This window comes from Cucurbita pepo, chromosome LG17 (genome assembly GCF_002806865.2).
Source record: "Cucurbita pepo subsp. pepo cultivar mu-cu-16 chromosome LG17, ASM280686v2, whole genome shotgun sequence".
In the NCBI taxonomy this organism is placed as follows: domain Eukaryota; kingdom Viridiplantae; phylum Streptophyta; class Magnoliopsida; order Cucurbitales; family Cucurbitaceae; genus Cucurbita; species Cucurbita pepo.
The window spans coordinates 6,448,661-6,473,387 of record NC_036654.1 but is presented as its reverse complement, the minus strand read 5'-3'; the positions used below and the strand labels follow the sequence as shown (position 1 = coordinate 6,473,387).

The 24,727-nt window shown below is 40.0% G+C and overlaps 4 protein-coding genes across 7 annotated transcripts in view; 1 reads left to right on the top strand and 3 right to left on the bottom strand.

Annotated features, from left to right (window-relative positions):
• The first annotated feature begins 650 nt into the window (after positions 1 to 650).
• Positions 651 to 17,609, top strand: LOC111778094 (piezo-type mechanosensitive ion channel homolog). Of its 2 annotated transcripts, XM_023657739.1 has the most exons (21): positions 651 to 1,050; positions 3,443 to 3,523; positions 3,984 to 4,143; positions 4,235 to 4,392; positions 5,345 to 5,501; positions 5,630 to 5,816; positions 5,911 to 6,026; positions 6,250 to 6,334; positions 7,016 to 7,231; positions 7,314 to 7,491; positions 8,262 to 8,390; positions 8,507 to 8,680; positions 8,850 to 9,086; positions 9,821 to 11,368; positions 11,457 to 13,903; positions 14,014 to 14,409; positions 15,469 to 15,627; positions 15,705 to 16,214; positions 16,548 to 16,692; positions 16,779 to 16,923; positions 17,049 to 17,609. In XM_023657739.1, the coding sequence occupies exons 1-21, from the start codon at positions 1,002 to 1,004 to the stop codon at positions 17,182 to 17,184; spliced, it is 7,413 nt and encodes a 2,470-aa protein (XP_023513507.1). In that variant the 5' UTR covers positions 651 to 1,001; the 3' UTR covers positions 17,185 to 17,609. The 2 variants fall into 2 exon arrangements, with proteins under 2 accessions (XP_023513507.1, XP_023513508.1); XM_023657740.1 differs by lacking the exons at positions 651 to 1,050; positions 3,443 to 3,523; positions 3,984 to 4,143 and adding an exon at positions 4,840 to 4,931 and having other exon boundaries at positions 4,305 to 4,392.
• Positions 17,610 to 18,239: 630 nt separating this feature from the next.
• Positions 18,240 to 20,358, bottom strand: LOC111778096 (methyl-CpG-binding domain-containing protein 4-like). Of its 2 annotated transcripts, XM_023657742.1 has the most exons (3): positions 20,255 to 20,346; positions 20,060 to 20,127; positions 18,240 to 19,220 (listed from the first exon to the last, which is right to left on the bottom strand). In XM_023657742.1, exons 2-3 carry the CDS (start codon positions 20,066 to 20,068, stop codon positions 18,717 to 18,719), a joined length of 513 nt encoding a protein of 170 aa, XP_023513510.1. In that variant the 5' UTR covers positions 20,069 to 20,127; positions 20,255 to 20,346; the 3' UTR covers positions 18,240 to 18,716. The 2 variants fall into 2 exon arrangements, with proteins under 2 accessions (XP_023513510.1, XP_023513509.1); XM_023657741.1 differs by lacking the exon at positions 20,060 to 20,127 and having other exon boundaries at positions 20,255 to 20,358.
• Positions 20,359 to 20,834: 476 nt separating this feature from the next.
• LOC111778158 (probable LRR receptor-like serine/threonine-protein kinase RKF3) lies at positions 20,835 to 23,395 on the bottom strand. Its single transcript, XM_023657837.1, has one exon. It carries the CDS (start codon positions 23,066 to 23,068, stop codon positions 21,179 to 21,181), a length of 1,890 nt encoding a protein of 629 aa, XP_023513605.1. The 5' UTR covers positions 23,069 to 23,395; the 3' UTR covers positions 20,835 to 21,178.
• A 395-nt stretch (positions 23,396 to 23,790) lies between these two features.
• LOC111779170 (T-complex protein 1 subunit zeta 1) overlaps positions 23,791 to 24,727 on the bottom strand; it is a 6,925-nt gene continuing 5,988 nt past the window's right edge. Inside the window, exons 14-16 of one of the 2 annotated variants that reach the window (XM_023659251.1) lie at positions 24,516 to 24,634; positions 24,151 to 24,265; positions 23,798 to 24,056 (exon numbers count right to left, since the gene is read on the bottom strand). In XM_023659251.1, coding sequence (XP_023515019.1) covers positions 24,190 to 24,265; positions 24,516 to 24,634 — 195 coding nt within the window. In that variant the 3' untranslated portion in view covers positions 23,798 to 24,056; positions 24,151 to 24,189. Of the gene's footprint in view, positions 24,266 to 24,515; positions 24,635 to 24,727 lie in introns of both variants that reach the window. The other variant, XM_023659250.1, reaches the window with a different exon arrangement.

Sequence of the window (24,727 nt, the reverse complement as noted above, 5' to 3'; positions counted from 1 at the left end):
TCCTAAGAGAGGAAAAGAACCGAGTCTCAAACACTAATTCTGGCTTAAACTCCCACTTATCGGTCGAGCTCCTTAACTAGGACAGAAGGAAGGATTCAAAAGGAACTTTTTGTTTTTGACAGCTCTGCCACTCTCCCGAAACCCAAAAAGAAAAAAAAAAAAAAAATCTTGAGTCTTGTAAATAGGCTCGTTAAAGGTAACCGAGCGAAAAAACGACAAACCAATTAAAAAAAAAATAATACAAGAAGTTAATTATCTCCTCCTCTCAATTGCTACAATTCTTTTTTTCATAATGCTTTAATTGATTTTATTGTTGTTTCTAGAAAAAAAAAAAAAAAAAACCCTTTTTATTCCATAGATATTACTCAAATAAATTTAATATAATTTTATTTTCTAATAAAGTTTAAAATTAATGTAAATTTGTTAAAATGTTTGATTATATAATATTATTTGTAATGACGTCGAGATAAATATATTAAAAATTTGTTGAAACGTGGACCTCGAAACACCTCAAATGATTATTTTTTATACTTTGATTGCGATTAATTATAAATAATCTATAGTGTTAATTAATTTTTCTTACATTCTTTTTAAACGATGATATATTACGATGATATATTCTTTTTAATTATTTGGGATTTTGGCCTAAACATAGTTCCAGACTTCAACCAATCCGAATTTAGGTACCCATTTATCTAATTCTACGCGCATTCCAGAGCTTCGGTGATGCAATTGGCTTCCCCGGTTAACGAACTTTACTGTCCAAGACACATGCCGTCAATTTTGGCGCTGACGCCCCCAGTTCATCATTTCTGATTCCTTCTGTTGCAAGCCTATAATCAGCTCACTTTTTGACTCTCTGGAACTGGATAGCGTCTGATATTTGTATATCTAGCGCTTCCTGGGAATGGGTTTTTCTCGATTTCGATTGAAATCGAAAACCCATTACTTGAGCGGCGCTAACGATGGAATCGGAGTGATTGCTTTTCAGTTCGTCTCTAATGGGGAGTTTTCTTGGTGGCTTTTTGTTGCCTCTGCTGCTTCTAACTGGTAAGCGTGAGCTCATTTTTTGAGATGGTTGCGTTGGTTTATGGCTTGAGATTGGTTGAGGGCTTGCTGTGTTTTTGGTTAGTTTAATACTCCGATTCAAGGAGGTAATATGTTTGTGATTAGGTTGTTGTGCTTTTCTACTTATTTTGATTGACATTTTTTAGGATCTAAACTGATATAGTGGGAAGCCATGGTATGTGGTGCTAGTGCTTGACATGTTGGGAGGGGAGGTGTAAGGGTTTTGAGATGTTTGGGGATGAGGTTTATAGCTACAGGGTGAAAATTTAAGAAGTTGAAATTCTTGTTCTGTTTTCGAGCGTTGGCGGACTTCAGGTGGGTGAAGCGAACTTACGCAAATAGTGGTTTTGTTCTTGAGAGACTGCAGAAATAAAACCAAACAACTCGAACTGTTGAGGATTGTTGGGAGGGAGTCCCACGTTGGCTAGTTAAGGGGATGATCATGGGTTTATAAGTAAGGAATACTATTTCTGTGAGATCCTACATTGGTTGGGGAGGAGAAAGAAACATTCTTTATAAGGGTGTGTATAGCTCTCCCTAGCAGACACGTTTTAAAAACCTTGAGGGGAAGCCCGAAAGGGAAAGCCCAAAGAGGACAATATCTATTAGCGGTGGGCTTGGGTTGTTACAAATGGTATTAGAGCCAAACACTGGGCGATGTGCCAACGAGGAGGCTGAGCCCCGAAGGGGGGTGGTCACGAGGTGGTGTGCCAGCAAGGACGCTGGGCCCCGAAGAGGGGTGGATTGGGGGGTCCCACATCGATTGGAGAAGGGAATGAGTGCCAGTGAGGATGCTGGCCCCCAAGAGGGATGAGTTGTGAGATCCCACATCGGTTGGGGAGGAGAAAGAAGCATTTTTTATAAGCGTGTGTAAACCTCTCCCTAGCAGACGAGTTTTAAAAACCTTGAGGGGAAGCTCAACATGGAAAGCCCAAGGAGGACAATATGTACTAGCAATGGGCTTGGGCTGTTACAATCTCTAGTGGTATGAGGCCTTTTGGGGAAACAAAAAACAAAGCCATGAGAGGTTATGCTCAAAGTGGAAAATATCATACCATTGTGGAGGATCGTGATTCCACGACACGTACTCGCAGACCTTTTACTTCATATGGTTCTATGCCTTGCATTCTGGATTGAGTAATCCACTTTTGATCAAAGTTTGGCTTTCAATATATTCATGAAAATAGTGCAGCAATGAGGAATAGTGTTCTAACCCTTATTATGAAAAAAGAATGGAAGGGGTGATAAAGTCCTCTTCCACATGGCAAAGTGGAAAAGAGAGCATATCCTATATCCTTTGGAATTGAGGACTTACGAGACGATATATTGTGTTGATACTTCGTTCTGACGACTCTCTTTTAGAAACCGATCCTTAAGTTCCTTATATTTACCGGGGTCCCTGATTACCTTGAACATAGATATCCGTGCATTGACCTAGATGACCTTTTCTTGATCTCAAGGTGTTTTTTTAAGTTCAATTTGAACAAAAAGCTATGTTAGATGTAGGAATCTGAGCATATAACAATTTGAACTAGGCCATGTGTAGCGACCATCCCGACATTGTCACGTTTTGGTTGACCTTCGTCATAGGTCACCTTGCTTTGACTTTGAATTGCTTTTGTCTTAGATTGTGCATGCTATGTTGGAATTTTCTTTAGGTGGTCAGGTTTCTCTTGCAGTTTTGCTGTTAGTATGATTTGTTTTCATACCGTATCTATTTGGATAGGGAACAAACTTTGTATTACAAAACCAAGTTCATTTGGAAGGGGGTACGATATGTGAGATCCCACATCGGTCGGAGAGGGGAGCGAAATATTCCTCATAAGGGTGTGAAGTCCTCTCCCTAGTAGACGTGTATTAGAATCGTGAAGCTGACGGCGATACGGACTTGGCCTGTTACACGATATGTGCTAATCCTAACTAATAAGGAGTTACAAAAAGCTCCCCAGTTGACGACATAGATATGAAACTAGAAACCTCTCTAATAGACGCGTTTAGAAGATTTACCCAACTTTTATTAGTTAAAAAGCAATGGAGAAATGGATGATTAAAGGGCTATCCGGAAATTTGTTTTGCAAGTACCTTTCTAAATGTTACAGTAATTATGATTCTTTTTAAAGACGAGGCATTTCATTAATATGAATGAAATTACAAAAAGAGTGTGAGATCCCACATCAGTTGGAGAGAGAAACGAAACATTTCTTATAGGGGTGTGGAAACCTCTCCCTAATAGACGCGTTTTAAAACATGAGACTGACGTTGATACATAACGGGTCAAAGTGGATAGATAATATCTGGTAGCAGTGGGCTTGGGTGAATATTGTTTGTTTACCTTCTGAACAACTAACTCTTTTATTTTCTCCTTTTTTTGCAGCGGCTCTAATCAATTGGAGTTTGGTCTCTCTTGCTGATCTATTGGTGTTTCTTTTCATTCAATTTAATGCACATAAAATAGGTAATTTACTGTCAATGTTACTGGCTTTATACGCACGAGGCGCAACCGAAAGAGGGCTAATGGGTGACAAAAAGGACCCCAACATGTAAAAATCAAGGAGATAGGATACTTGCACAAATATTTAGATAATAGGAGTCAGAACAAGTATTAGGGGAAAATAAGGGTAGAAATGGAGTTGGGATTTTACACAGGCGGTGTGACTCGACTTACATCGAACAATCTTACTTTTCTCCCCCTTTCTTTCTTTTTCTCCTTTGTCTTTCAGCAATACATCACATACCCAATAACATTTTGCAGCAGTCTTTGCACACTAGAGAAAGTGAAAATTACATAACTCTGTTTCCTAACACTTCGAAAAAGTAACCACTTTAATCCCCACTGTTTGCTCACGTGTCATGATCGTATTTGTTTATATATTTATTCATTACTTGGTATTTTACATGGTGCTTCGTTCTTGCAGGGTTTATTTTTGGTCGGCGCTTTTTGGTATTATGGCCAATTATCATATTCTCTTCGCTTGTTATTCTTTCTCAAGTAACCTTTCTTGTTATATGGTCTCTTGAGGGATATAATTGGAGCTTAGCCAATGCATGGTGGGCTAAGCTGATTGGTTTCATGACGTAAGAACCGAAAGACAGCATTTTCCCTTTTCCTTTTCATTCACCTCTGCTTCTTCTAGCTGATTTATTTTTTCATGCGGGTCATTTGCAGAATTCAGTCATGGAAATCACCTTCTGTTATTTATTTCTTAGTTGTTCAGCTGTTAGCAATTTTTGTTGCTGCTGCTGATATCTACTGGTACAGAATTGGTCTTGTTCCAAGGGGAGATTCATGCTGGGTTCAATTCTCATCTTTTGTTGATCGTCTAGGTTTGTAGATATTCAGTACCATTTGAATATTAATTTTCTTTACTTCCGTAAGATTATTACTTCAATTCAATATGCATGCCTTGTTCTAGAATTTGATGCACATTCACCAAAGTATATAATGCATGAAAAAAAAGAGAGCAAATAATGAATTTGATGTACTCGCAAGTTATAATAGTTTCCTCGATATCTTTTTGTGTCGATTTTTTTAATAAGCACTTCAGCTCATGTGTCCAATAATTGTCTGTCGATAAGTTTCATCCAAGTATCCAGCATCGTTCGATCAATATTGGAGTGTCAGATTCATATAGAACATGGATACATTGCCCAAAAACAATTGTTTATGAAAAAAAAAGAAAATAGCACCAACGCTAAGGCTTAACATGCAACTTGTCCTTAAAGCTTTACGAGCTTCTGTGATTTTTCTTTATTTTTTATTTGACTTTACAGACTTACTCCTCTCTGTATGTGGGGTCTGAGCACCTCATTGGCCTTAACTGGCTAGGTTATGTCTCCGGTGCTGTCACTTTGAAGAAATCAAGGTGCTCAAAGCACTATTATAACTTCCATGTCTTTCCTTTGTTTAGTTTTTCGCAAGGAACTTTCCTTTTTTGTGCATTCGTTTTACAATTTTATATATTTTGCTTCTTAACCAGGTAGAATTTTCTTTCTATTCCTGAATTAAAAGTTCATCATGTCTGAAGTTGATCCACGTTTAAAGGAATCATGAATCATATGAGATAACTTAGTCGATTAAATCAACTTTAATTCGATCACTTAAGATTTTAGGATTATTGGTGTTTTATCCTCTTTGTCGGGAAAGGAGGATTAGTGTGGACTAGTTATCAACCAACCTTTCTGCACATGGAGCACTTTGCACTCTATACTCGTGTACAAAGCCCTCTTTTGCAATTAAATAGTCTCGCAGGAATTTAATTTCTGTTGAAAATGGCAGGTTCTCATCTAAGGGTTGCTTCCTGTTTGCTACTTCCTGCCATTCAGATTATTGTGGGAATTAGCCATCCATCATGGGTTTCTCTTCCATTTTTCATTGGCAGCTGTGTAGGTCTGGTGGATTGGTCTTTAACAAGCAACTTTTTAGGACTTTTCAGGTTGTTCTTCTGAGATCCTCGATTGTTTCCAGGCCACAAATTTTGGTGCACGTGCACTCTATTTTAGTTTGAAGTTGTTTTCATCAGTGGCAGCTTTTTTATGTTCTGACTTTGCATGCTATTTGAAGGTGGTGGAGGCCTCTTCAACTATATGCAGGTTTCATTATTTTTCTCGTTTATGCGTATCAGCTTCCGGTTGGGTATCCTAGTATGCTGAAATGGGTCGCTAAATTCATTGGTCTGTCTAAAATATCATCAACCTCCGAATGGCCCGAGATCTGTTCCTACGTTTCTCTTATACTTTTCTATATCATGGTATGTAACTTGTTTGTCTAATTATTTTTTTTCAAACGCATGGTCTGCGATCTTCTGCTCGACTGATTAGTTTATTGTAATGCTTCCTATGCAGCTTTCTTGTGTTAAGTGCGATCTTGAGGAAATGGATTTCATTATGTCAACGAGGGAAAGCAACTTAGTGGAGCAGCTTCTTCCCTCTAAGCATTCATTTTTCATTCGTGAATTGAGGTCTCAAACTTAAGTTATTTATATCTGGTTTGCATAATATTATTTTTCACTTTCTCATCAAGATATTTGTTTTTTCCTTTTTCACCCCTTGTTCACATCCGTTTGCTACGGTTTCTTGAGAAAAAGTTGAAAAATCATCGATTCAACGCTTATCTTTACTAGGGGTATTTGTATTATTATTGTAGTTCTTTTGCTCATTTATGCCTGCTGTTGAATGTTGCAGGTCTGGTGTGAGGCACACTAATGTTCTGTTAAGGAGAGATGTGTTCCGAACATTTACTATTAACTTTTTCACGTACGGTTTCCCGGTATATATTTCTAACCAAAGTCTCCTCATTGTGGACCAGAGTATACTTATGTTTTTGCTCTTCATGGGTGTATAATTGTATCAACTTTGTGGGTTGTAGAGAGTCATGGGTGTATTAATATCTTATAGATATGTCGTTGAATTAATACGACACTATATGCAAATTTGTTGAGGATTCCTTGGGCTAGTTCATAACCACTAGGTTCTTTTTGCCGACCTTACTAATGTGGGCCTGTGACTCGAGTCGGGGTTGATGTGGGAACCGTCGACGTCACAGATTTTAATCCTAATCAATGGGTTGGTCTGTAACGGCCCAGATCCACCGCTAGCAGATATTGTCCTCTTTGGGCTTTCCCTTTCGGGTTTCCCCTCAAGGCTTTAAAACGCGTCTGCTAGGGGAAGGTTTCCACACCCTTATAAATGGTGGTTTGTTCTCCTCCCCAACCAATGTGGGACATCACATGGTCGGTGGTTATCAAAAGAAATCCAGCAGGGGAAGAAAATAATAAGCACTAGGTTTTTCGAAGCCCTCTCGTCTTTTATTTCTAGCTGTGAAGCCTACATTAGATTGTAGTATTTTTTCGAGATTGGAAATGACAAATCCAAAATTTTGAGATGACTCATTTCTCTAAGATCACCCCTATTAAGATTTATTTAAAGCTTATAGAGTTCATTGTGACAGGTCGCCTTGGTTGCTCTGTCCTTCTGGAGTTTTCATTTTGCAAGTCTATGTGCATTTGGATTACTTGCTTATGTTGGGTACATCGTATATGCCTTTCCTTCGTTATTCCGCTTGCATCGATTGAACGGGCTGCTGCTTGTCTTCATACTCTTCTGGGCTATTAGCACATATATTTTCAATGTAGCATTCACGTTTTTGAATCGGAAGATCGGGAAGGTATTACTAAATTGAAAAAAAATAATGTTTTCTTCATTAGAACACAGCCATCAATTGTAGTCTTTCTTGGTTATGTCTGCAGGACATGCATGTTTGGGAGATGGTGGGTTTGTGGCATTATCCTATACCAGGATTCTTTCTGCTTGCACAATTTGGTCTTGGAATTTTGGTTGCATTGGTTAATCTTGTAAACAATACGGTTTTCCTTTGCTCGTCTGGTGAGGACGAGCGTTCTTCAAACGACAACTCCAGTGTTAGAGGTAACTACTTATTACCTTAGCTTATGAGTTTCAGTTACTGCTATAGGTTGGATGGTTTTTCTTGTGTATAAGATCTTGTATTTGTTTTGAATCTAGAAAAATACATATCTTTACTTCTTCCCAAAATTCAAGTTGGCATTAGAGCAGGTCTCGAAAAAATCTAGCTACCATCTAAAACTCTAGCTGTCGTTTGAAATGCCGAATTCTACCTCTAGCAAGTTTCTTCAGTAGCAGGTGTGCATAGGGTAGGTCAGTTCATTCGAGTTTTTAGGGTGCCATCGTGAGTTTTTTCACGCTCGTCCTCTTCAGTAGTAGTCGTGAGTGTTTTTCCTTTCTTCGTGGATATTCGTTCATTTCACAAAACACTCATCCTTTCACCCCATATGTGTACATAAGTATTATAGATGCAACAACTCATCTCTTTCATAAAATCGAGGTAGACGAAACATAATTGTTGAGGTTGTCCGATACTAAAAGTAACCAGACAAGATTCATGAAAAAACATCCACTGTAAAGAGAGAACTTTGAGAAAGAAGTTTGGGGTAAAATTCAACCTTAAACTCGGGTGAAGCTCCAACGATCAACTTCTCCGTCCTTGATGGTTTTCTTCCAGAATTTCTATACATTCACGATGAGTTTGATCTTTGGCTGCATCGTTGTTCATTTGCCTTGAATTCTTATTACCGTCGAAATTATTAGTTATCTTCCTATTGGTTGTCAATTCCTTGATAGCAGTTAAGTTCGGTTTCTCTTAACGATTTAATTTTCAGAGGCAGGAGAGACCAAGGTATTAATCGTGGCAACTATTGCATGGGGTTTGCGCAAAAGCTCTCGAGCTATCTTGCTAACGTTGATATTCCTGGTTGCGATGAAGCCCGGTTTGATCCATGCTGTGTATGGTATGTTTTTCTATGCAACTACTTATTATAGTGGACATATACATTCCTTTTGTTTTCTTATGACATGAAAGCTAGAAATTTTTATCTTATTGGTTCTATGTTTCAATGTTATTCAGTGGTGTTCTTCCTCTTATACCTTTTGAGCCACGATGTTGGCAGAAAGATGCGCCAGGCTATGATTCTTCTGAATGAGGTTCATTTTGCATTATTATATCTTCTTCAGATCAACTTGGTATCTGATGTGTTAGGTCGGGAAGGTTCTTTATGCCGAGAAATTCTGTTGCAACTAGGTATGTGCGCGTTTTTTTCTTCCGAGGATGTTATATTACGATTTAAAAAATGGACGTTGTGTTAGGTAGTTCGGTTATTGTATTTTATCACTTCTTTCTTCCTCGAACGTTTTTCAAAATCGTGTTGAAACAGGTTGCAGTGACCTTTTTTTTCGATGCTTTGGTGCAGGTCTCCTTGGACGTCGTGATAGCACGTGGGAGTTCCTGGAAATAGCTCTGCTTGCTTGCTTTTGTTCAATTCATAACCATGGTTTTGAAATGCTATTTTCGTTTTCTGCCGTTGTGCAGCACACACCCAGTCCCCCGGTTGGATTTAGCATTTTACGAGCTGGTCTTAATAAATCCGTTCTGCTTTCAGTTTATACAGCCACGTCGAATAATTATTGCCATGATAATCCTTCGCACGGTATAGCTATTCAAAACTTATGGTTGATTATATTGATTCCGCTTTTGTTCAATAGAAAAAGCCCAAAAAGGACAATATCTGCTAGCGATGAGCTTGGGTTGTTACAAATGGTATCAGAGCCAAACACGGGGCGATGTGCCAGCAAGGAGGATGAGCCCTGAAGGGGGGTGGACATGAGGTGGTGTACCAGCAAGAACGCTGGGCCCCGAAGGGGGGTAGATTTCGAGATCCCACATCGGTTGGAGAGGAGAACGAAACACCCTTTATAAGGGTGTGGAAACCTCTCCCTAGCAGACGTGTTTTAAAAACCTTAGGGGAAGCCCAAAAGGGAAAGCTCAAAGAGGAAAATATTTGCTAGCAATGGGCTTGGGCTATTACAAATGGTATCAGAGCCAAACACCAGGCGATGTGCCAGCGAGGAGGCTGAGCCCCGAAGGGGGTGGATTTGGTGGGGGGTCCCACATCGATTGGAGAAAGGAACGAGTGCCAACGAGGACGCTGGGCCCCTAAAGAGGGTGGATTGTGAGATCCCACGTCGGTTGGGAAGGAGAACGAAACACCCTCTATAAGAGTGTGGAAACCTCTCCCTAGCAGACGCATTTTAAAAACCTTGAGGGAAGCCCAAAAGGGAAAGCTCAAAGAGGACAATATCTCCTAGCGGTGGGCTTGGGCTGACGTTTTTCAACTCAGTTATCCATTTTCTTTTATGACTCATTTATTTTTCTTCTCTGCAGAGAGAAAGATTGCATCATTCCTCAGTTCCATTGGAGAGAAGTTCCTATCCATGTACAGATCATGTGGAACCTATATTGCATTTCTCACTATTCTTCTCACGGTTTGTTTTGTCAAACCAAATTACATATCCTTCGGATACTTATTTCTTCTTCTTGTTTGGATAATTGGACGACAACTAGTCGAACGAACGAAGAGGCGACTATGGTTCCCATTAAAAGCCTATGCAATTACAGTTTTTATCTTCATATATTGCATGAGCAGTTTTTCCAGCTTTAGGATATGGCTATCCAGATCAATTGATCTTAATTTTTACTTGGGCTACGACTCAGAGGCGTCGTCTTTGCAAAATTGTTGGCAGTCTTTGGCTGTGATGATTGTGATGCAACTTTATAGCTATGAGAGAAGGCAGAGCAGGTATCTTAGTTCCGATGAACCGGAGCTATTAGAATACGGTGCGTTCATAAAACGCTTCCTGATATGGCACTGTGACAAGATTCTATTTGCAGCTCTTTTCTATGCATCCATATCACCAATCAGTGTATTTGGATTATTATATCTACTTGGCCTCGTCGTATGTGCGACTTTACCGAAGGCGTCGCATATCCCCTCGAAGTTGTTTCTTGCATATACTGGAGTTATCATGACAGCTGAATATCTTTTCCAGATGTGGGGTGAACAAGCTGAAATGTTTCCTGGACAAAAGCATGCTCATTTGTCTTATTTTCTGGGTTTTCGTGTATTTCGACCCGGATTTTGGGGTCTGGAATTAGGCTTAAGGGGAAAAGTACTCGTAATTGCTGCATCCACGCTCCAATATAACGTCTTTCGCTGGCTGGAAAGGATGCCAGGTTCTGTTCTAAATAAAGGGAAGTGGGATGACCCTTGTCCACTGTTTGTCTCAGAAGAAGATGATTACTATGATGACATATCCTCTTCTAATGAGAAAATTAAGCCATCATTTGATTCTGGAAGATCGTTTGTACCGCAGGAAGTTTCAGATCATATTTCAAGTTCATCCTTCGCGTCTGGTCGGGCTCAAGTGCCTCACGATGCATCCAGTAAACGAGAGAACTCCGAGTGTAGCAGCAGTAAAAAATCTTCATTTGGATTTATATGGGGAAGCATCAAGGAAAGCCACAAATGGGACAAAACACGAATTACATCCTTAAGAAAGGAACGATTCGAAATGCAGAAGATCGTTTTCGAGATATATATGAAATTTTGGATGGAGAACTTGTTTTATCTCTTTGGTCTTGAGATAACCATGATCTCCTTGCTTCTAACGAGTTTCGCTTTATTAAATTCCGTCTCCCTGTTCTACGTCGGGTTATTAGCTGCCTGTATTCTTTTGGATCGGGGTATTATACGAAAACTATGGCCTATATTTGTCTTCTTGTTTGCTTCCATTCTTATACTCGAATATATCGCCTTCTGGAAGAACATGATGAACTCAAATTGGCTTATGCCAAGCAAAGCTGATGTTCATTGTCATGACTGCTGGAGAATCTCTAATCTCTACTACAAATTTTGTCTGAACTGTTGGCTGGGTATGAATCTTCTAGCTCTTTGTATCTTGATGTTTCTTCTTATTTTGGTGTGTAATGTGTAATGTTCTTAGTGTTACCTCATATGCAGGACTGACGGTCGACGATTCGAGGATGCTTTTTAGTTATTTCGTAGTGTTCATGCTTTCATCTCTCAAGCTCCGTGCTGATCGTTTATCTGGTTTCTCGCTATCATCTACGTATCGTAAAATGATGTCCCAACGTAAAAATACATTCGTTTGGAGGGATCTATCTTTTGAAACGAAAAGCATGTGGACTATCCTTGACTATCTTAGACTCTATTGCTATTGTCACTTGTTGGATCTTGTCCTGGCTTTGATTTTGATCACGGGAACTCTTGAATATGATGTTCTACATCTGGGTTATCTCGCCTTCGCACTCGTGTTCTTTAGGTTACGACTCGAAATTCTGAAGAAGAAGAACAAAGTATTCAAGTTCTTGCGTGCATATAACTTTGCTCTTATTATACTCTCATTAGCCTACCAATCTCCACTTGTAGGAGAAGTTAGTGCTGGCAAGTGTGAAACCATGCATTACATATTTGAGATGATTGGATTTTACAAGTATGATTATGGATTTAGAATTACTGCTAGATCTGCTCTTGTTGAGATTATTATCTTCATGTTGGTCTCGCTCCAGTCGTACATGTTCTCGTCTCAAGAGTTCGAATACGTATGTCGGTATCTTGAAGCTGAGCAGATCGGTGCCATTGTTCGGGAGCAGGAAAAGAAAGCTGCATGGAAAACCGAACAGTTACAACATATCCGAGCTTCCGAGGAGAGCAAACGGCAGAGGAACTTGCAAGTGGAGAAGATGAAATCAGAGATGCTCAATTTGCAAATTCAGCTTCATAACATGAACTCATCTGTTGATGGTAATAACGCTTCTCGAAGTCCCGGGGACGACTCGGTTAGAAAGCGAAGTACTTCTAGGATACATGATGATGCAATGACAACTGATATAGAAGGAACACATGGGAAAGTAGAACAGCTTGAATTACAGGAATCTCTGGCTAATCTAAGAACAGAAATAACAACAGAGTCGAGAACGCAGTCGATGGAGTTACCCGTTGCAGACATTTGTGAAATCGATTCTCAGATTTCAGACGTATCTTTGGATTCAGATAGAAAAAGGAAACATAAAGGTTCGACAAAAGGTAACCCGTTAATGTCTGCTGTACAGTTTATAGGCGACGGCGTTTCCCAGGTGCAATCGATTGGAAATCAAGCTGTTAGCAATCTCGCAACGTTCTTGAATGTCACGCAAGACGACGACATGAACGAACAGACCAATACCGAGGACAGAGTTTATGATCAGATAGAGAGCCAGCAACCAAGGTATGCAGATTTGGAGCGTTCTTCCTCGCTGCAGTCTGATAAGAGTTCCGACCCTGCAAGTATGCAGTTAGGAAGGATTTTTCGTTACATATGGTCCCAAATGCGGTCCAACAACGACGTCGTGTGCTATTGTTGCTTTATCCTCGTCTTCTTGTGGAACTTCAGTTTACTTTCCATGGTTTACCTCGCAGCGCTCTTCGTCTACGCCCTGTGTGTAAACGCCGGTCCGGGTTATATGTTTTGGGTTGTCATGCTAATCTACACAGAATTGTACATATTGCTGCAATATCTGTACCAGATAATCATCCAGCATTGTGGGTTGGCTATCAGTTCAGATCTTCTTCAGGAACTGGGATTTCCTACAAATAGAATTACTTCATCCTTTGTTGTAAGTTCATTGCCTCTGTTCCTGGTTTACTTGTTCACTCTACTGCAAAGGTCTATAACAGCAAAAGATGGCGAGTGGACGTATTTGAATGCGTTCAATAAAAGCGCTCTCCCCAGAAAACACAGTCTTGGACGCTATGGCTTGACCGAGAGGGCTTACGAAGTCGTATACGTCACGAGAAAAATGGTGATGGTTATGCTCAGAAGTTCATGGAAGTACTGGAAATCGCTGACTCAAGGAGCCGAATCGCCACCCTACTTTATCCAGGTGTCTATGGATGTCCAAATATGGCCAGAAGACGGGATTCAGCCAGAGAGGATCGAGTCGGGAATAAACCAGTTGCTTCGAGTTATCCATGAAGAGAGGTGTAAGAAACAGAATGCTCGACTTTGTCCGTTTTCTAGTAGAGTTCATGTTCAGAGCATTGAAAGAAGTAAAGAGAATACAGAGGTAGCCTTGGTTGTTTTAGAGGTAGAACATTCTTCTTCTTCGAGCGATACTTGTTCGGAATGGTGCGACTCGCTTACGCCTGCAGCTGATGTAGCAAATGAGATTCGTCTTGCACAACGTAACGGATTTGTTGAAAACACTGGATTCCCGTATCGAATACTCTCCGTGATTGGGGGAGGTAAGAGGGAAATCGATCTATATGCGTATGTATTTGGCGCAGACTTGACGGTGTTCTTCTTCGTCGCGATTTTCTATCAATCTGTCATAAAAAACAACAGTGAGTTTCTTGATGTGTATCAACTAGAAGATCAGTTCCCAAAAGAGTTCGTGTTCGTCTTGATGGTAAGCTCCAGCTTTTACATATAATTTTTCATAGTATCAACTAGAAGACAGTGTTCTTAGCTTGGATATGGCAACTGCTACTCTTTAACTAAATACATTCTGTGTCTCAGATAATATTCTTCTTGATCGTGCTCGATCGATGTATATACCTCTGCTCGTTTGCTATCGGTAAAGTGATCTTTTACCTTTTCAACCTCGTGCTCTTTACGTATGCGGTAACGGAGTATGCATGGCAAATGGAACCTTCCAATCAGCACGCTGGAGAGTTGGCGCTCCGTGCTATATTTCTTGCTAAGGCGGTTTCTTTAGCACTTCAGGCAATACAAATTCGATACGGTCTCCCGCACAAAAGCACCTTGTATCGACAATTTTTGACGAGTGAAGTTTCAAGAATTAACTATCTAGGTTACAGGCTTTATCGGGCTCTTCCCTTCTTGTATGAATTACGATGTGTGCTGGACTGGTCGTGCACGTCGACATCTCTGACCATGTACGACTGGCTAAAGGTGAGTATTTTATCGTTCTAAAGATACCATTTTACTAAAAAGGCCTTAAAGAGATCTTAAATTTATAGAATATATAGGAATTCATTCTGCTAGGGAGAGGTTTTCACACTCTTATAAAGAATGTTTCGTTTTCCTCTCCAACCGATGTGGGATCTCACATCCACCCCCCTTGGGGGCCCAGCGTCCTCGTTGGCACATCACTCGGTGTCTGGCTTTGATACCATTTGTAACAAACCAAACCCACCTCTAGTAGATATTGTCCGCTTTGGCCTTCGGCCTCACGGTTTTAGAACGTGTATGCTAGGGAGAGGTTTCCACACCCTTATAAAGAATGTTTCATTCCCCTCTCCAACCGATGTGGGATCTCATAATCCACCCCCTTAGGGGTCCAACGTCCTCACTGGCACACCGTCCGGTCTCTGGCTCTTATACCATTTGTAACAGACCAAACCCACCGCTAACATATATTGTCCGCTTTGGCCCTCGGCCTCACAGTTTTAAAACATGTCTGCTAGGGAGAGGTTTCCACACCCTTATAAAGAATGCTTCGTTCTCCTCTCCAACCAATGTGGGATCTCACAATCCACCCCCCTTGGGGCCAGCGTCCTCGTTGGAACACCGCCCGATGTCTGGCTCTGAGACCATTTGTAACCGACTAAGCCCACCGTTAGCAAATAATCTCCGGTTTGGCCCTCAGCCTCATGGTTTTAAAACGCGTCTGCTAGGGAGAGGTTTCCACACCCTTATAAAGAATGTTTCGTTTTCCTCTCCAACCAATGTGGGATCTCACCTTCTTGGGCCCAGCGTTCTCGCTGGCACACTGCCTAGTATCTGGCTTTGATACTATTTGTAACAGACCAAGCCGACCGCTACTAGATATTGTCCGCTTTGGCCTCAACCTCACGGTTCTGAAACATGTCTGCTAGGGAGAGGTTTCCACACCCTTATAAAGAATGTCTCGTTCCCCTCCCCAACCAACGTGGGATCTCACATATGTAGCCTCATTATAGTTTTTTGCTCACCCTGTGCTCTAAAATCATCTTGAATTTCTTCTCTCAGCTGGAGGACATAAATGCAAGCTTGTACCTTGTGAAATGTGATGCAGTCTTAAACAGATCTCAGCACAAACAGGGAGAGAAACAAACCGTAATGACCAAATGTTGCAATGGAATATGCCTGTTCTTCATATTATTATTTGTCATCTGGGCTCCAATGCTGGTAAGAAACTTCATAGCATAAAATTTTTAAATGTTTCCCATCAAGATCATGCAAGGAGTAGTACCTTTTTGTTGCAGATGTATAGCAGTGGCAACCCAACAAACGTTGAAAACCCAATCAAAGATGCCAGTTGCCAAGTTGATATCAAGACAACTTCAGGAAGATTAACACTCTACCAAACCACTCTTTGTGAAAAGATCTCATGGAACAATTTGAATGCAAATTTGGTTCTTGATCCAGGAGGCTATCTGGGTCCATATAACAAAAATGATATTCAGTTGATTTGTTGTCAAGCTGATGCAAGTGTTCTGTGGCTTGTTCCTGGTGTGGTTCAGTCCAGGTTCATTCATTCCCTTGACCGGAACCAAAATATAAGCGTTTCTTTCACTTGGATACTCACGAGAGACAGACCAAAAGGGAAGGAGGTTGTACAATATGACCGAGTTGTTGATCCTCGAGATCTTCCCAATCCTTCTGATGTTCAGAAGGTTCTGAATGGCTCGATGAATGGCTTTCGGATAAAAAATGTTTACCAAAGGTACTTTCGTGTCACGGGATCTGGTGATGTTAGACCTCTGGAACAAGAGGTACTCCCTTTACCGTGCATAACTTCTATATATTGAAACATGTAACAGCCCAAGTCCACCGCTAACAGATATTGTCCGTTTTGGCTTGTTACGTATCTCCATTAGCCTCATGGATTTACAACGCGTTTGTTGGGGAGAGGTTTCCATACTCTTATAAAGGATGCTTTGTTCCCCTCTCCAACCGATGTGGGATTTCGCAATTGGTATCAACGATACGTAACGGGTCAAAGCGGACAATATCTGTTAGCAGTGGATTTGGGCGGTTACAGTTCTACTCATTTTTACGCTTTTGTGAGATTTTATTCAAATAAAGGATCCAATGATCATTTACAGGACAGTTTTGTCAATGCTGATCTCATCTTGAACCGTGAAAATTACGAGTGGTGGTCCTTCCACGACGTCCAGCCAATAAACGTCAGTGAATGTGGACGTTTCACCGGACCCGTAGCCTTCGTAATCTCTGAGGAAATACCACCTCGTAAGTCCGATTAAAATCATATGACAAAAGATGATTAATAGAACAGAGTTTCAAAATCATATCACTAACCTTAACATTTGTTTCAGAGGGCATTCTGGGGGACACTCTTAGCAAGTTCAGCATCTGGGGTCTTTACATAACCTTTGTTCTAGCAGTTGGCCGTTTTATAAGACTTCAATGCTCTGACTTGAGAATGAGAATTCCCTATGAGAATCTTCCTTCTTGTGATAGGTAATGTAACAAAATCACTTATGTCACGCCCTTTTAACTAAAACAAGAACGAAAAAAGTGATATTGGTCATTCTAAAATCGCTCGTAATCTTGATATATTTTGGGCCAATGGCCTCTTTTTGTAGGTTGATAGCTATTTGTGAAGACATATATGCTGCTAGAGCTGAGGGAGAGCTTGGAGTTGAAGAGGTCTTATACTGGACTCTTGTGAAAATCTACAGGTCTCCTCATATGCTGCTTGAATACACAAAAATAGATTAGACTGCAAAGTTTAAGCTTACATTTGCTAGATAATTAGATGGCCATTACCGAAAATCTTGAAGATATGCGTACAACTAACATCAGCTATAGTGAAAGCCAGCCTCAGGATCAGTGTGTTCTTGAGAGCTTGCCATGTTACCATAGGATCTTGTGGAATACTAAGTAAAAATAGATTGTGGATATTCAAGAACATTCATGTTTGTAGATGATCTGGTTAGTGTAATGCAGTAGTTTTAGCTTAAAAAACAGAGGAACAGGCTTTCTTTTACTAATTCTATAAGGAAATGTAGGTTTGAGTGGTTTGTTTCACTTTTTCTTTGAGTAGTTTATGAATAGTTTAGATTTTGAGTTTAGAACACTAGAACAGCCAAGAACAGTTGCACTGATCTGATGCATATTTCATTAATTATGTTTGTTTATAGTCATTGCCTTTTTTCTATAAGGTGAGGAGGAAGGAAATCTTAACAGGCTTATCGAGATTGTCGAGGAGACGTCTCATTATACAAAGTGAATCAATTCATATTTATATTTACGACAGTATCTACTCCTTTAACGTTGCATCACATCATTAAAATAAAAGTTCAAAATTTTCTCACATATTTATTTATCAGCAATTTTTGACATGACAAAGAATTATTTCTTAAATGGTGAGGACTAAGAAATGATTGTTGCAAGGAACTTGTTTGGTTTTGGATGGTTTTGGACTATAAATAGACTCGTGACTATAGCAGGGCGATATGCTCTCTTGGGACCCCATAATCAAAAGACTAAAGGCACAAGAGGGAGAGTGAGCCGGTTTCAAGCTTGACTTAACTTTTTGTATAGGATGAACAACATAGAGAATGAAAGACAAAGAAAGGGAGAAGTGGGCTTGATGATCGGACAAAAGGAAGGGGCGTGGTTGGTGTGCCACTGGGTCGATTAACATACGTTCCAAAAAGCAGCTATATAGCTTAGCCTTTGATGAAGATAATGGAATAAAAAAGATGCTACTAAAACAATTTAAGAATCAAGCTTAGCCTTTGATGAAGATAATGGAATAAAAAAGATGCTACTAAAACAATTTAAGGAATGATTCATAACATCACTTAATAACAACAGCTTGTCGATTTGGAACCTAAGGCCGATCATGATGGTTTTATTGCTCGCTTGAACTCTAAACAAGATCTATGCTATACTAAACAACTCAAGTATCTAACACCGACCTAACCTGCTCATATCAATAAAAACTCAAGTATCTAACACTCACCTAACCTGCTCATATCAATAAATGGTAAAAACACCTATCCGAGTATTTGACCCTATTCAAGAGTCATGTCGAACTCATCCGAAGTCCAAGAATCTTCTCTGATTATCATCAAAATGGCCATATATACAACAGTCCAAATTGTCCTTGTAAATGAACAAGAAAATGGTACGATGATAGGAGGAGAAATACCAAGCTACATCTTTCAAGCCAAATCAGCAGAATCCTTTCAATAACTGGTTTTTTCTCAAAGAATAGACACTTGAATGCTGCAATGAACTGATTGTCATCTTCCGTCAATATCAACAGATTCATCCTTTGTTTTCTTACTTCTTTTGCAACTACTAAAGCCAGATTTCAAGATGCTTTCAGGTACAGTTTCTTCCATTACTTTTGGGACTGCAAAACTGAAGTCTGAAAGAGGTATATCCTTGTATTGTGGATTTGCTTCTACAAAGGCTATCATCTTCGTAGATGATCTAACCGTTTTCCCTGTCGGTGTGACATAGTAAGCATCTAATTTAGAGAAATTCCTTCTCAGCACCAAACGCCTCTTGAAACCTTTTGGGGTCTTTGGGAGGTTAGGCTTGTCAATGACCCAAGTTCGAGTTGTATCGTAGTCGATATCGGGAGGATCCTCACAAGAAGTGTCGGTTTTCCTATGGCAAGTAAAGGGTTCTTCTATCAATCTGCTTCTAATATCTTCGTACTCTTCTTGGCTGCTTATCAACCTCCATTTGAAGCATTCCTCGCATTGCGCAGCATACAGACCTACTGGCAGCCCTGGAGCCTATAAACTAGTTCATTAGCTTACACCAAAAGAGGCTTCCAATAATTAACATGGACTTGTTATTCATAGATTCAAAGCCAATGCAACCACAAATAAAGATCCCCAGCAAGTTCCAAGTTGAAATTTGTAAAACTCACACTTTTGATCCCTTAACTTTCACTCTAAACTTCAAGATTTGGAAAAATCAAATTGATCCAGTGATGATACGACTGTAATAGACTTTGGACTTTGTAAAACAATCTTAGTAAATACTAAGCACTCAAAATTCTCATAAAATTCACCATATCCTAAGACAAAACAGACAAGACCATATCTAAAGAACACAGTCAAGAACTAACTGAATAAAATTGAGTGTGCTAGAACAGCTAACTCTGAATATCAAGACAACTTTCCTACTGCCATTGCCAACAAATATTTTGACTCACTTGCAAGAATTTCTGTATAGCTACGTTCGAATTACTGCGAATTGATCTAAAGGAGCACTGATTCTCAAAAAATACTAAGAGATTGACCTACAAACTAGTATCAAGTTTTGCAAATCGCCCTGTTTCCATAGTTAAGCAAATCTCAAGTGATAATCTCCCCTATGGATCAAGATTCAAATCCCCTGTTTACTAGAAATTATTAGATGAAACTGAAAATTTTACACTAATAAACATATGAGAGAAACTACAAAAGTACTTCAAATTTGTGTCTAGTTGATATTAGGGACTATCACCTATACGGTCATTTAGAGGCAGCGGCTGGATCGAATAATTTATCCCTATTTTATCATAAAACATTCTGAACAAAACTTCGGTTATGCCATAGTACTTGTTAAAGGAGGAAAATAAAGGAACCTCAACCATCTCCAAGCAGCATCAGTTTTAGTAGAACCTTTTTCCAGTTACCAATTTTCCATTTGAATCTTCGGAATCCAAGGGTTTCAATTTCCGAGAAGCCAAAAGAAAGAAAATCAATTGAATCCGATCAGAAGGAAAATTATGAGGATATAGAGAACAAATAGGAGAACGAGGATGGAGTTCCGGCCGTACCTTCGCCGGCGTCGTCTTCGGGGGCTTGACGGCAGCCATGCCGCTGGACGATTCTCTCTCTGGTGTGGTCTCCAATCTCCAACTGCCTAGCGGAATTTGTTGGTAGTTGCATCAGATTATGCAGAGCTACTACATTATATATATTTTTTAATGGTTAACTCATATTATCATGTGTTACTAAATATTTAAAAATTATTATTATTATTATTATTATTATTATTTTGTTAAAAATAGTATTTATCAATAAAATATAAATTTAGTTGATAAACTTTATTAAATTTAATAGTTTCTCGATATTACGTTTAATAACCCGAGTCAGATAAATGATACGTAATCTATTTAATCGAGCTTTCGATTTTTATCTTTTGAAAAATTTAAATTTCAAGTAAATATGTGAATTTTAAAATTTTGGATAATCTCCGTGTATAATTTTGAAAGCTCAAAAATTAAATTAGCATAAATCTCGAAGTTATTAACATAATATAAATAAATTTAATAATATTGGGAAGCGCTTCCAGGTTTTAGAACGTGCCTACTAGCTAGAGGTTTCGACATCTTTATAAGAAAGGTTTTGTTCCTCTTTCCAACCAACATGGGATCTCGCAGCTATGCTTTTTATATTCTTCCTCCAACAGTGAGCTTTCAAAAGGGATCGTAAAACTAAATACTTACAAATCTCTCTATCTTTACAACGGAGTAGAAGCATGGCATCTAATTCTCGAACCATCCAACTAACCCAACAAACGAAACAAATAACTCATTACGAAAAATTCCCGGCTACAACCTTCAGTAGGAGTGTATAGCTAGTTCGTGTTTCAGTTCTCGTGCAACTGATCGTTAGTAAGCTGCTCTTTCTCGAATAGATTCCTCCTTTTGCTCTTTGAAAAACAGGGTCGGTTTCTTTGATCGGGAAACCGGCCCGCCCTACTTTCGGTCATTCGGTAACGTGTAACTATGAAAGCCAATAGAACCAGAATGCTGAACAGAGCCACTACTACTCATAGATCTCTCTATTTCATCAATCTCAGCAACTAAAGAGATGGGTCTCTCAGGGATTGAAGGAACAGAGAGGTCAGTTTCAAGCATTTTCACTATTTGATCCATTGATGGCCGAGCATAGAGCTGTGGATGTGAGCAAAGAACAGCAATCAACACATACTTCTCAACAACCTCAGGTGAACCCAGCTCAGGCATGCCTTCTTCAACAACATCCATGGCCTTTTGCTCCCTAACCAAGGACCAAGCCCAATCGGTCACTAGAAACGGCTGGCTCTCGGCGTTCCGCACCCCGAGCGCCTTCCTCCCACTCAAAAGCTCGAGAAGAACAACTCCAAAGCTATAGACATCACTCCGCTCTGTCAACTGACCGTACAACGCGTACTCGGGAGCTACATACCCCATCGTCCCGGCAACACGAGTACTCAAATGAGTCATTCCTTCGGGAGTGAACTTAGCTAAACCAAAGTCAGCAACCTTTGGTTCAAAATTTTCATCCAGAAGGATGTTGCTGGCTTTGATGTCTCTATGGATAATGGCGGGCTGAGCTCCATAATGGAGGTAAGCCAATCCCCTGGCTGTGCCAAGAGCAATTTTCTGCCTAATTGGCCAACTCAATCTCTTATCAGAATACCCAAATAAATGATCATAAACACTACCATTCTTCATCAAATCACATACAATTATCCTTTGATGACCCTCTAATGGCGTTGTTGCAATACAATAACCTCTTAAAGCAACAAGATTAACATGTCGGACACTAGAAATTACCTCAACTTCGTGTGCAAAAATGGCGTCCCCTGCTGCAGAACAGTTCTTGAACCGCTTCAATGCGACTTCAGAATCATCAGAAAGTACCCCTTTATACACATTTCCATAGCCTCCTCTTCCAATTATGTTATCTCTTGAGAAATTCCTCGTCGCCCTTTTGATTTCATCGAATGAGAACTTCACCAGCGTCGTGCTTGCACTTATGGATTCCAATCCAGAACCCATTCCTGTTTCTACTCTACGGATTCTGTCGTTTTTCTTTGATTTCCCCTGTTTTCGCCAGAAAAACCATCCGCCGGCGACTACTGCCGCCGTTGCTGCTGCGACGCTGCAACAAATGAGAACTACCAACACCACTGTGTTCAGCTTCTTGCCTGATGAATCCCCCGACGATGGAGGATTAAGCGAGAACAAGCATTTGGCAGTTCCCTGATCCGTCGGTCCGAATGGATTTGCAAACGCCGCCGCGTAGATCGACGGATAGGCAGGGCAATCGGTGACATTGCCGATCGACGGACCGGTCAAAAACGAGGCCTGAACGATCGCAAGCCTCGTCGTGCACGAGGCACAGGGGGAACCGTTTTCGAGCGATTGATTACAACTCGCAACAACGCTAGTCAGCGCCGATTTAGAAACGACTCTCTCAAACTCCGATTTGGTAGTGATATTCATACAGCCCTGAGAGATCCAGCCAGTTTGAAATCCACAAGAGGTCCGAACGTTGAAATTCGGCCGAGTTTCATCAACGACCGATTGGTAAGCATTCCAGCACGAATCGGAAGAGTTCACAGGGGGCAAAAAGGAGCCAGTGAGTTTGAGGTACTGAGAGAGGACGAGGCGGAGACCAAGACGGATGTATTGACAGTCATCGGAGAAGTCGGGGCGGGAAGCGGTGGTGCCCCGCGAGAACTGGCGGAGGACGGTAAAGTTAAGAGGGCATTCAGCGGCGGAGGAGGCGGCGGCGGAGAGGGAGACTACGGTGAGAAGAAGGAGAAGGGTACGGGAAGAAACGGACATCGGAACTGACTTTAGGGTCCTAGGTATCATGGGAATTGATAGAGAATCGTGGAGATAATGGAGGTTGATTCTTCAAGCAGCCATTAACGACGGAGCTTGGAAAAAGCTCCCATTGGAAAGAAGCTCGGTGGAGGAAATTGAAGGCAACTTCCCAGTAACTTCAAAATGGATTGATCCTTGGAATTATCCTCAAACAGTTTGAATCCACGGATCATAATTGATTTTGTTCTTGAAAAAAAGAATTTGTCATCAACTGTTCATATGCTCATCATTCATTCATGTCTTCATTGATTTGGGAGGTTTTCTTTTTTTTTTTCTTGGGATCTTGTGCCCATCTTACTTTTCATGTTATTCCAATCATCCATTCAAAATTTTATTGAATTAAAATTAATAAATACTTTAGCTCAACATTTAAATAATTTCGTCTGCCATAAAAAAAATTGCTTCAAATTCGTTCAAATTTAAAAGATTTTGATTCGTTCAAATTTAAATGGAGATCTTAAGTTCATTGTTCTATCTTTTTCGTAATAAATTGGATTAACGTCCTATCTTTAAATTTCAACCCAACATTATACTAAAAAAAACAAGAAATAACAAATTTCTAGAAATATATCATCAATTATGAATTAAGTTCTCGTCATAGATAGATTTTTGTTTTTTTTTTTTTTTTTTTTTTTTTTTTTTTTTTTTTTTTNNNTTTTTTTTTTTTTTGGTTGTTAGAATTTGAAAAATAAGATCAAAATAGGGAGAAGTTTCGAATAGGAAGAAACTTCGAGCTTTAAAATAAGATCAAACTTTAAGACAGACATTTAGGAAGAAAGTATTAAAATGCAAAAAAAAAATTACCAAAACAAAAAGAGGAATTGACGGAGAAGGTGCGTAACAGAGCTTTCCTCGAGGGAGAAGTTTCGAATAGGAATCGAAAGGTGAGTGCGGCCTTTACTTTCAAGAAATGACTGATTTCACTTGGTAAAGCTGCTTCGCTCAATCACCTGTTCTTCGAGCACAAAACCCACCGCTGTACTTCACACAAACCACCATGTGAACCAAAGATCACTGCCGGCCTAATAATAGTTAATAAAATACCTCCAAGAAGGTAGCTCAACACTCACTCTAGCAGATCATCAAGGCTAATTACATGTCAAACCTACCTAAGTAGGTTTGCGCATATTGCGCCCAGCACGAATTACCTCGTCCACCAAGAGCAACTGCGACGCAATTACAGGCCTGCAAATGTTAAGAGTGACCAAATCAATACCCCTACTAATATGATCATTTATATGACTAGAAGGGGAAAAAAAGAACGGTATAAAACCGTTGGACCGATCGTCAACGGTATCAGCCAGTTATACTCCTTGGAAATGGCAAAAGACTAGAAAGCTAGAAATCATGACAACTTCTGTATGTCATTTGTTATTGACTCTAGAGCTTGGGAAGAACTTCAGCAAGAACAGAGGAGTAAAAATGAGGCATGTACCCAGAATTGATAAGTTGGCGCTTCACTGTGTAGTTATCAAAGATACCCTCCATTTGGGGGTCGATTGGTTCTCCTGTATGCTGGTTTAGCCCGACAATATTGCCCCGGTCATGCGCTCCCTGGATTCAAATCGAAAGGAAGAGTTAGCATATCGTAACAGCCTCAGAGGAGGGACATGGTAGAATTATATGACAAAGCACGGTGGGGGGGGG

Excerpts from the sequence above, each read along its gene's own strand:
- LOC111778094 (XM_023657739.1), top strand. The coding sequence starts at position 1,002 with ATGGGGAGTTTTCTTGGTGGCTTTTTGTTGCCTCTGCTGCTTCTAACT. Across the intron at positions 5,817-5,910 it reads TTATACTTTTCTATATCATG|CTTTCTTGTGTTAAGTGCGA; the intron begins GTATGTAACTTG and ends CTTCCTATGCAG. Across the intron at positions 16,215-16,547 it reads TTAGACCTCTGGAACAAGAG|GACAGTTTTGTCAATGCTGA; the intron begins GTACTCCCTTTA and ends GATCATTTACAG.
- LOC111778096 (XM_023657741.1), bottom strand. The coding sequence starts at position 20,293 with ATGGCTGCCGTCAAGCCCCCGAAGACGACGCCGGCGAAG. Across the intron at positions 19,221-20,254 it reads CGAAGACGACGCCGGCGAAG|GCTCCAGGGCTGCCAGTAGG; the intron begins GTACGGCCGGAA and ends ACTAGTTTATAG.
- LOC111778158 (XM_023657837.1), bottom strand. The coding sequence starts at position 23,068 with ATGATACCTAGGACCCTAAAGTCAGTTCCGATGTCCGTTTCTTCCCGT.